The sequence below is a fragment of the Bison bison genome, unplaced genomic scaffold, assembly GCF_000754665.1.
Source record: "Bison bison bison isolate TAMUID 2011002044 unplaced genomic scaffold, Bison_UMD1.0 scf7180017864485, whole genome shotgun sequence".
Classification (NCBI taxonomy): Eukaryota; Metazoa; Chordata; class Mammalia; order Artiodactyla; family Bovidae; genus Bison; species Bison bison.
In genome coordinates, this window is record NW_011495045.1 from 6,196,669 (window position 1) to 6,207,669 (window position 11,001).

At 45.0% G+C, this 11,001-nt stretch overlaps 1 protein-coding gene across 1 annotated transcript; it reads left to right on the forward strand.

The window, feature by feature from the left end:
• Positions 1-5,953: 5,953 nt before the first annotated feature.
• LOC105005085 (serine protease 58-like) lies at positions 5,954-10,699 on the forward strand. Its single transcript, XM_010862935.1, has 6 exons — positions 5,954-5,962; positions 7,968-8,046; positions 8,758-8,935; positions 9,162-9,412; positions 10,210-10,292; positions 10,550-10,699. Exons 1-6 carry the CDS (start codon positions 5,954-5,956, stop codon positions 10,697-10,699), a joined length of 750 nt encoding a protein of 249 aa, XP_010861237.1.
• The last annotated feature ends 302 nt before the right edge of the window (positions 10,700-11,001 follow it).

The following is an 11,001-nucleotide window of genomic DNA, read 5'->3' on the forward strand; positions in this document are numbered from 1 at the left end:
CTAGATAGCATATTAAAAAGCAGAGACATTACTTTGTCAACAAAGGTCTGTCTAGTCAAGGCTATGGTTTTTCCAGTGGTCATGTATGGATGTGAGAGCTGGACTGTGAAGAAAGCTGAGCGCCGAAGAATTGATGCTTTTGAACTGTGGTGTTGGAGAAGACTCTTGAGAGTCCCTTGACCTGCAAGGAGATCCAACCAGTCCATTCTAAAGGAGATCAGTCCTAAGTGTTCATTGGTAGGACTGATGTTGAAGCTGAAGTTCCCAATACTTTGGCCACCTGATGCAAAGAGTTGACTCATTGGAAAAGACTGTGATGCTGGGAGGGATTGGGGGCAGGAGGAGAAGGGGACGACAGAGGACGAGATGGTTGGATGGCATCACCGACTGTATGGACATGGGTTTGCGTGGACTCCGGGAGTTGGTGATGGACAGGGAGGCCTGTCGTGCTGCGATTCATGGGTCGCAAAGAGTTGCAAAGACACGACTGAGCGACTGAACTGAACCCACCCCCCCCCATATTAGAATTGAAGAAAATAAAGGTCCTTGGGTGAGATTAACTCTCTTTTGAACTAGAATAGCAAAACTTTTCTTTATGTAAATAAGGAAGCTACCGTTATTAAGCATATGAACTAGCACTGAATTCCCTCTGTAGTTCCATTTCCAAAGGGCAAAATTTGGGAGTTGGAGTGAGACAGTACAGATCTTGGGGGGTTGATATCGACATGGAAAGAAAAGAAATTAAAAACTGCTGTGCATAATAATCGGAGAAGGCAATGGCACCCCACTCCAGTACTCTTGCCTGGAAAATCCCATGGATGGAAGAGCCTGGTGGGCTGCAGTCCATGGGGTCGCTAAGAGTCCACTTTCACTTTTCACTTTCATGCATTGGAGAAGGAAATGGCAACCCACTCCAGTGTTCTTGCCTGGAGAATCTCAGGGACGGGGGAGCCTGGTGGGCTGATGTCTATGTGGTCACACAGAGTCGGACACAACTGAAGAGACTTAGCAGCAGTGCATAATAATGGGAATTATAGGTTTTCTTTTAAAAACAATGAAATACCTTACAAATTAAGTAGAATATACTATTTATTCTCTCTTATTGGACTAAGAAGGACTGCAGACACTAGCCCCCTGTACCTTGAATTGCATGCTGTGTTCCCACCTGTTTGCATGTTATGTAGTAAATGCTCAGGAATGATCTTTGTGCTCTCTTACCTCCTACAAACATTCTTCCATTTTTCTTGAAATGTATACTTCTCCTTGTCTACATTTCATTTTCCCCAGTTTTTATATGGACTTGGATATAAGACTATATCACTTTCTTCTTTAAGAAAAATGATCCTATTCATATATTGATGAATGACAACAGTCATTTAACCTTAGTATCAAAGAGACAAAAGGAGTGATGAGAACTGTGATAAAATACAAAAGTATATGCCCCATCTGAAATGAGTCTCTAATTCTAAACATCAGAAAAAATGGCAATAGGCAGATCTTCCAAGTTTTCAAAAGAAAGCCTGAAAGTATTTAAAATTTTACGACTAATTCAATTCTTTAAAAACAAGAAATTCCATTTTAAGAGGCTCAAAACACCAATAATTACCATGGGAAAACATGGGACATTAAATATGTATACTTCAACCCACACTGGGGGAAGAGAGATATAGAAGGTCCTGAGAACCTTGGTGTCCTTCACGGCCCATCTTCCACCTTTCAGTTCATCACCAACACATGCACTGTTCCAAGGGACCGTTGAGGGGCCAGTGGTCATCTCTGGTCCTCCTGTAGGAGCCTTTCCCTAATTTGCTCCAAAGTGAACACTTCACATTTGAATTCATTCTTACTGGAAGAGATGGGAAAATCTTAGGAGCAATTATAAGAATAGCAAAAAATAAACTCATATTGAGAGTCACTATTCTTTCACCCAGCAAATATTTACAGACTGCTACGTGCTAGAACTATAAAGTTTCTGTGACATATTAGGCACGATGTAGGCACTGGAAATGTATCAGTTTTTAAAAAAGCAAAAGAGCCTTCCCTTGCAGAAATTATATCCATTGGGAAGATAGACGATAAATAAAAATGAGTAAGTGTGATATGTGCTAGGTTAGATGGTGATAAATGCCATGGAAGAGTTCATTTCTCTGGGTCCCCCATGTGTAATTGGAATGGACGTGCTTGGTAACTGGCAGAACCTCCAGTACAAGATCCCTTGTACTATGGGATAAAAGCTGTATTAGTTGGGAAGACCAAGTGAAATATCTAACATTTGCTCCCTCACTGAGATAGTAAATTAAAAACGGTATCACATCTTGGGGAAAGTGGCAAAGATTAGTGCTACCCTTTAAGATCTGAAGAATATAGGATGATATTCCTCATTTATCCCCATTTAATTCACCAGTCTTGCCCTGACAAAACTGTCTGATCCTGGAGAACACTAAACTCAACCGAATAGTTGCCCTAGTTACAGTTGCTATGCCAGATGTAATATCTCTGCTGGAACACATTAATATGGCCTCGTGTACCTCGTGTTGACTTGCAAATGCCTTCATTTCATTTCCACCCCCCAAGAAAAGGGGGGCTTCCCTGGTAGCTCAGCTGGTAAAGGATCTGGCTGCAATACAGGACACCCCACTTCAATTCCTGGGTTGGGAAGACTCCCTGGAGAAAGGATAGGCTACCCACTCCAGTATTCTTGGGCTTCCCTGGTAGCTCAGACGGTAAAGAATCTGCTTGCAATGTGGGAGACCTGGGTCTGATCCCTGGATTGGCAAGATACCCTGGAGGAGGGCATGGCAACCCACTTCAGTATTCTTGCCTGGAGAATCCCCATGGACAGAGGAGCCTGGTGGGCTACAGTATACAGGGTCACAAAGAGTCGGACACAACTGAGCAGGACTAAGGACAGCAGAGCACCAGAAAAGGTAACAGATGCCCATTAATAATGCAGGCGTTTTCTTTTTCCTTCAGTCATGAGAGAGCCCTAAGAAACCTGGACCACCTGGATATCCTGCATATCATCACAGAGATCCACTATAGTAGAGATACCACGCGTGGTGGTTTGCAAGTATGCCCACAAATCCTTTGGTGTCTCTTCCTTCAAGAGGTGGAGCTTAATTTCTCTTCCCTTGAGTGTGGACTGGACTTAGTGACTAACAAATAAAGTGGTGCAGCGTGATGATGTGTGACTTCTGAGACATCCAGCTCCGTTCCTTGCTCTCTCTCTTGGGTCACCTGCTATGAGAGAAGTCAGGTTCCGTGTGATAAGGACTCTGAAGTAGCCCTACAGAGAGATTCATGTGCAAAGGAACTAAGTCCTGCTGCCAAATGCCGTTTAAGTGAGCCATCGTATTAAATAAAAGCATATCCTCTAGCCCAGTCAAGCCTTCAGATGACTCAGCATCTTGCCTGTAACCTCATGGGAGACCTTGAGCCAGAATCACTCAAGTACACCACTCCTGAATTCCTGACCTACAAAAACTGTGAGATAATAAACATTTACTGTTTTAACCTGATGTGTAATTTCAAAGAGAGCAACAGATAACTACTCCATCAGGTTAATCAGAACAAGTGATTAAGCTGTGGTGAGAATGTTAGAGGCCTTGTCAAGAAGCATGTGCTCTAGAGGGTAAAAGATACATCAGATTCAGCGGTTCTCCTTATCACTGTTCAGGGGACAGGGACACGCCAGACACCCCAGCACTGAGAAGAAGCGTCGTACCCAGTGGGCTCTTGGGGTTCTGGAGTTGGCGTCTTCAACACTTGGAAATACTGCATTGAACCATTTCCTGAGTGGGGTCCAGGATAGGAAAAAGCTCCGAAGAAGTCTCAGGTTATGGTGCGAGGAGTCCTGCTCCTTGAATCTTACAGCCTAGCAGAACTATGCTATTAGAGATATCTGTGATGGGGAAAGAAATTTTGTGGCCCTAGTAAGAGAATACCACATAGACTGTAGAGTTCTGCAACAATGTTATGCCATCTGCAGCAGAGACCATTCAGAAAGTAGTCCCTAATGTGCTACCATGCCCTGGTAGAGACAGAGAACGGATCTTGGAATATCCAGTGACGATGACACCAGAATTGTTCATCATAAGGTGTGTTCTATCAGCTCCACTGAATCATAATGTCATGTGGGCCCCGGCAGAATTCTAGCAGGACAGAAGGGATACACGTAGGATCGGTCCTGGGCAGGGCCAGAGGACAAGGAAGCTGCATGAGCAGATGGCTCAGATGCCTGTGCCACCCGCCACCATGGCACTGTTGCCCCTTCCTCTGTTTACACGTATGCTCGTTTTAGGGGTGGGAGGCAGGGAGATTCCCTGCCTTCCCTTATGACAAGCTCTTGGAAAAGGAAAAACATATGCTTGGTATACGGATGGGTCTGCCTGGTATGTGTAAAGTCAGAAATGGACTGCTACATTATAACCCCATTCAAACATGGCCCTAGAAGACAGTAGTGAAAGAAAGAGATCTGTGGTATACCTGGTCATCTACCTTGTGTGGAAAGAAAAGCAGCTGAAATAAAAATATATATGGGACACATGTCAGTGATGAAGACTGTGGCTGCTTACTTTGGAGTTTGGAAAGAGAAAGATTAGGAAATTGAAAATAATTGATTCTAGGGACGAGGCATGTGGATGGACCTGGAGGAAGGAGTCCATTTCTCCAGCTTCTGGAAGTATTGAAGGATTCCCATCTAGAAGATATTTTTTAAAACCTTCATATCTCAATTATAAGAATCGAATTTTTAGTGGATTTGAACATACTATCGAAAAAAGATACATGAATGACAAGTTCGTGTAAAGATGTTCATCATTAGTCACTAGGGAATTGCAAATTAGAACAAAAATGAAACACTATTTCACAGTTATGAGGACAGCTGAAATTAAAAGACTGAGCACACTGTATATGTAAAATGAATACAATGTTATCTGTAAATTATATCTCAATTAAAAAATTTTTTTTAAAGACTGAGCACATCAAGTGTTTGTGATGATATAGAGGAACTGGAACTCTCATACACTTCTGGTGAGAATGTAAAATACTTTGGAAAATAATTTTGCCATTCCTTTAAAAGTTAAACCATCACCTACTATACATAATCCAGCCCTTTCCACCTCTAGTTATTTACCCAAGAGAAAAGGAAGCATATATCTACATAAAGACATACATGTATAGTGATTTCACGCAAGTTTTATTTGTAGCAGCCCCAAACTGGAAACAACCCAAATGTTCATCAATGGGTAAATAAATTAGCAAATTTTGGTATACCAATACAATGGAATATCACTCAGCAGTGAGAATAAATGAATTCTATAGTTACACAATAGCATCTATGAATCTCAAATTAATTATGCTGAGTGAAAGTAGCCAGATTTAAAAAAAAGAAAACATACTGCGTGATTTATCTAAAATTCTAGAAAGTGTAACTGAACCTATAGTGACAGAAACCAGATTAGTAGTTGCCTGGTGAAAAGGTGGTGGTTGAGAGGGACAAAAGAAGGCATTACAAAGGGACAGAAGGAATCTTTTGGGAATATGCTCATTAATTTACCAAATTTTACGCTTGAAACGTGTAGTTACTGTATGTCATTATACTTCAATTAAACTTTTAAAAGAAGAAAAGATTAAATCTCAAGTCAATGATGTCCAGTACCTCATCGGTGGTTTAATCAAAGACCATGATCTGGGAATACTGTTCCCAATACAACTCACAGGGCAATGGCCTAAATCAAGTCAGAGAGCATAGATTCCCTGGAGTCAGGTCAGTGTTGCAGGCTGTTGAGGGCTTTAAGTCAAAAGATAAATAAAAAGTGGTATTCACTCATTCATCTAAAAAAGTTGTGTGTGTGTGTGTGTAAAATCTGTGTGGTGCCAGGTACTGTGCTAGGGTCTGGAGGCACATTGTTAAATCAGATATAAATCCTGTCCTTAAGGACGTCAAGGTGTTATGAACCAGGTAAGTAGAGCTGCTTGAGTCTGAGACCTTCCAGAAGTATGTGAGGGTCTGGCAGGATGAGCTATGAGTGTGCAAGTGTCAGACCCAGGTTAGGAAGAACCAGGATTGGGCACCAAAGCAGAGCTACTTTGACCCAGGTGGACCTCTAAGGATTCGGTTTCTGGCCTTCTGACATCCAATCTTGAGCCATGCAGCGGGGGTTTTGGGCAGGGGCAGATCCCCTGACAAAGAGTAGGTAAAGTAACTGCCCCCAAATATGTCTGTACAATGAGCCAAAGAATGCAAAGAAGCATGCTCAGTAATGGCCAAAGGAAAAAGCACTGAGGAAACTGGCTGGCCTATAGTAGAAAGTCCAAAATAGAGGAAAAAGAAAAAGAATGCTCCAGGAAACCGTTTGGGGATTGGAGGTGATTGTTGATCAGTCCCTCGGTCATGTTCGACTCTTTGTGACCCCATGACCTGCAGCACACCAGACTTCCCTGTCCTTCACTATCTCCCAGAGCTTGCTAAAATTCATATTCATTGATTCCGTGATGCCATCCAATCATCTCATCATCCCCTTCTCCTTCTGCCTTCAATCTTTCCCAGTATCAGGGCCTTTTCCAATGAGTTGGCTCTTCTCCAATACTCTGGAGCTTCATCTTCAGCATCAGTCTTTCCAACTAATATTCTAGGTTGAGGGTTGAAGGGATTGGAGGAGTGGACTCAAATTGGAATCTGAGAGCTCTTAAAATCCAGTCTGAACAAGTGGAGCTCAGTGAGTATCAGACAAGAATCAGTGCAGATAGAGAGCAGAGAGGCAGTGTTCCTCAGTGTGGTTAGTGGTGCGGCCAGATCAGAGAGTGAGTGGGAAACCTCACTTATGGCTATGAACTCAGAAAGCACAGCTAAACATTCACAGCCAATCAGAGGAATGCATTCAAGAGTCAGGACCACTATGAACTCAGAAAAGTGAAAAGTGAAAGTGAAGTCGCTCAGTCGTGTCCAACTCTTTGCGACCCCGTGGACTGTAGCCCGCCAGGCTCCTCTGTCCATGGGATTCTCCAGGCAAGAATACTGAAGTGGGTTGCCATTTCCTTTTCCAGGGGATCTTCTCAACCCAGTGATCGAACCCGGGTCTCCTGCATTGCAGGCAGATGCTTTATCCTCTGAGCCACCAACTCAGAAAGCACAGCTAAACATTCACAGCCAATCAGAGGGACACATTCAAGAGTCAGGACCACCATTTGACTAAATGCTAGAGGAGGAGCCAGTGCTTGCTTGCCAGCCAGGGCATGCATAGATGACCTTTGAGGAAGGAAGTCAAGGGGCATTTGACAGGAGAAGAAGGTATTCAGATCAGGGCAGAAGTAGGTGCCTGCAGGTTACTGATGGGAGATGCTCAGGTGTGTGTGGGAGCCAAAGCAAGAGGCCTAAAAGCCTGTGATTTCAGGAGATGAGGACAGTGTGACATGAGGAGAGGATGACAGGGGGGTAGGGCCAGTGTGACACGAGGGCAAAGGTCCTCACATGACAAGGATCAGTGTGACATGTGAGAGGGCTCGGCGGGCTAGGTGAAGGGGGCCTGCACCTCACAGAGGAGGGAGTTTATTTTTAAGTTAAGTGCTGGTAAATGTCACACAGAGAGGAAGCGATCAGCCACGCTGACTGAGGACCGGTGAGTAAACCTAAGGGCAACAGAGAGCTGAAGTATCACCAGTAGATGAGGGCAGACAGGACTGGCCAGCTGAGATTTCTCTTTTCCAATAAAGGAGAGCAAAGTTTTTGGCTTACAGCACCTCCCTCTGGGGGTCAGACATCTCACGTTGGATAAATTGCCCATACTGCAGTGGAGTATGGGCAATGTCTCTCTAGAGAGACAGGGACTGTCTTTCTTCCCTCTGATGCCATCCTCTCTTAGTTCAGAGTCACTTGCTCCCTTGAACCTCCCCACCCCTTTGTGTAATTTCTCCCCTTGCAAAGCTTCCTGAGCCTCAGGCTGGTTGGTAATTCACTCCCTTCCCAGGTCTTCTTGCTGGAAGAGGGTGTGGAGACAGCAGACATGAACAGCTTCCTTCTAGTCTTCACTATTCTGACAGTGGCTGGTGAGTGCAGATTCCTATTTTGGCTTAAAATTTTGAAAAGTTCATATTGGAAGAAAGAGTAGGAAATGGGTATAGATAACAGGGGTAGCTCAGCTGGGAAAGAATCCGCCTGCAATGCAGGAGACCTGAGTTCAATCCCTGGGTTGGGAAGACACCCTGGAGAAGGGAAAGGCTACCCACTCCAGTATTCTGGCCTGGAGAATTCCATGGACTGTATAGTCCATGGGGTCGCAAAGAGTTGGACACAACTGAGCGACTTTCACAAGTGATCATCAGAAGGTTAAGAGCTCAGGACCCCAGGGATTGGTAGTTTCCTAGAACTCTCAGAGGTAACTGGATTCCACTGACTTTTCCCCTGGCTCCATGACCACAAGAGAAGATTCAGACTGAGATGAGACTTTACGCAATAGAGGGTGGATATTGGCACCAAAAAAAAAAAATGTGATTTTGCTATATAGCTAAGAAGGATGTTTGAGGAGAAGAAGGAAGAAAGGAAGGGAGAGGAAGTGTGAGTGAGAGGGAGGACACAAACACAGAGCGGGGTCCAGGGGGAAATTAACAGAAGGGTTCTGAAATAGTTTAACAGTCCCTGATACACCAAACACAGACGGGCCATTTCAAAGCACTTCCACACAAAACATTCCAGACTCCCATCGTCTGGAAAGTCTGCCCCTGCCTCTAAGATTCTGCCTTCCTCTCCCCATCCGACAGCGGCAACAACGCCCGGAACACCACCAGCAGAACAGGCAGACTCAGTCGAGCAATTCTATCAGGAGAACGTCCAAAATGAACCAACCTGTTTGGTCTTCCTGAGCTCAGAAAAGGACACCTGTCTGGGGACCCTGATCCACAAACAGTGGGTTCTCACCGCAGCACACTGCTTCTTACCGTGAGTGATGGGGCCCTAGAGTGAGAGGCATGCCCCGCTCTTAGTCGCTGGGGTGGCTCAACCCTGAAGAGACTTGCATGGGGGAACTCTCAAACCTAAGAAGTGGTTGGAAGGAGGCAGGAAATAGATCCTGGTGGTTATGAGTTAGATTCCCCAGTAGGATGATGCAAGATGAACAATAGAATAACATCTATTTCCTCTGCTTATCCTTCATGGCCTGTTCCAGATTTCTTGAGATGGAGATTGCTATTTCAGATGAGCATTTCCAAAAAAGGATGGAGAGCTTAAGACCCATGCTTATTATCCCACATCCAAGTTTCAAACAGGATTCTGCCGAGCATGACATAGTGCTCATCAAGCTGACACGCCCCCTAAAGCTCAATGACCAGGTAAAACTGGCAGCTCTGCCCAGCCCCACGACCAACAGGATGGACGACTGCGCTGTTTTTGGCTGGGGCTGGTCATGGCAGAATTCTGGTGAGTGACCCTCAAGACGGACTCTTAGTGCTCCTTGACTGCCCACTCTGTGAGGGTTGTCGTATCATTGAATTATTAGAGATCAAGAGAGCTGTTAGGGTCCTGAGAACTTATACATCTTAACTTCTAATTTTATGAATGTGGAAATTGAGGCCAAAATTGGTCATAGGATAGACCTTGTCTTATAAGGGGTAACATGGCTATGGATGGCTGGAGGTCTCTGGAATCCTGTATTCTTGACTCATTTATCATTCAGATGCAGGTGAAGGGTAGGGGCGTGTATGGGTGAGGAAGGGGTTGAGGGTCATCCTGCTGGTGACGCTGAATGTGGCTCCTCCTTTAGAAACTGACAGAATTCACAAGTAAAGCCGTGCACACCCAAGTCCAAGGCACGCAGTGTCCAGCACCGGAACCAGATGCTGGCTTTCTCGTTTCATCTGTTTTCTTCTCTGGTTCCCTTTCAATTTATTTTTTCTTTCGTTGAATGACAGAGAGGTTAATTACAGATAAGAGGGAGGGGAGGAGAGAAGAGAGGGAGATGAATGTGTGAAGGACCAAAGAAAAATAAACCCTGTCTCTCTCTCCACCCCGCCCTCACCCTGCATGTGCACGTGCTCAGAGCCAAAGCCTGATGTCAAGATAAACCAGACTGTCTCTTGCTTCCCTAATGAACATTGTGAAGCTTCCCCTATAGGAAAAACGCCTGTTAAGATCACAGAGAACATGTTCTGTGCAGGATTGTCTCTGGAGAGCAAACACACGTGTAAGGTAATTCTTTCCCCTTGGGCCCTCCCAAGTTTGTTCTGGGACACTGTTCGGGGGTCCACATAGCTCCTTCAACACAATCCAGTTTCCTGTTTACATCCAAGAAGAGATCAAGGTAAATGCGGTCCAGGAAGAACCAATCCTGAATGAACATGAATGTGAGTGTGGAGACACCTGAGTGTTTCCTTTCTCTATGGCTTCTGCTGATGTAGCCTCGGGTGAGTGATGGCTTGGGTCCCAGATGGCCACCAGACATTTCTCCCAACCCTCATCACCTGAATCTTTCTGTCTGGGCTCCTCAGATGGGCACTGGGTACGAGGTTATCTTTGTTCTGGCTACTGTGCCTGACCCATCTCTCCTCTTTCTAACAGGAAGTACTTGCTGCCCCAATCCTGTGCCAAAATCAGCTCCAGGGGATCTTATCCTGGTCAGAAGGGTGTGTTCTGAGGGGTGACGTTGGCTACTACACCAAGGTTTCTCGCTATACAGACTGGATCCACAGAGTCATCAGCGCTTACTGAACTCTCCCTGTTCCCTCTCCCAGCAGCCTCAGACCTGGGTCTACCATCCGTGACCCTGTTTCCCTCTAGCCCCAGAAAAAGACGGGAATAGAGTCTTTGGTTGTAAGAAGGTTTCTCTTCCTTCTGTTCCTTCTTGAATGCTCTTCTCCTTTCTCAGTCCCAACCTGAATGATCATTGAAGGATTTGAGCTGGATAATGTGGCTCAGATGGTAAAGAATCCACCTACAATGTGGGAGACCTGGGTTTGATCCCTGGATCGGGAAGATCCCCTGGAGGAGGGCATGGCCACCCACTCCAGTAT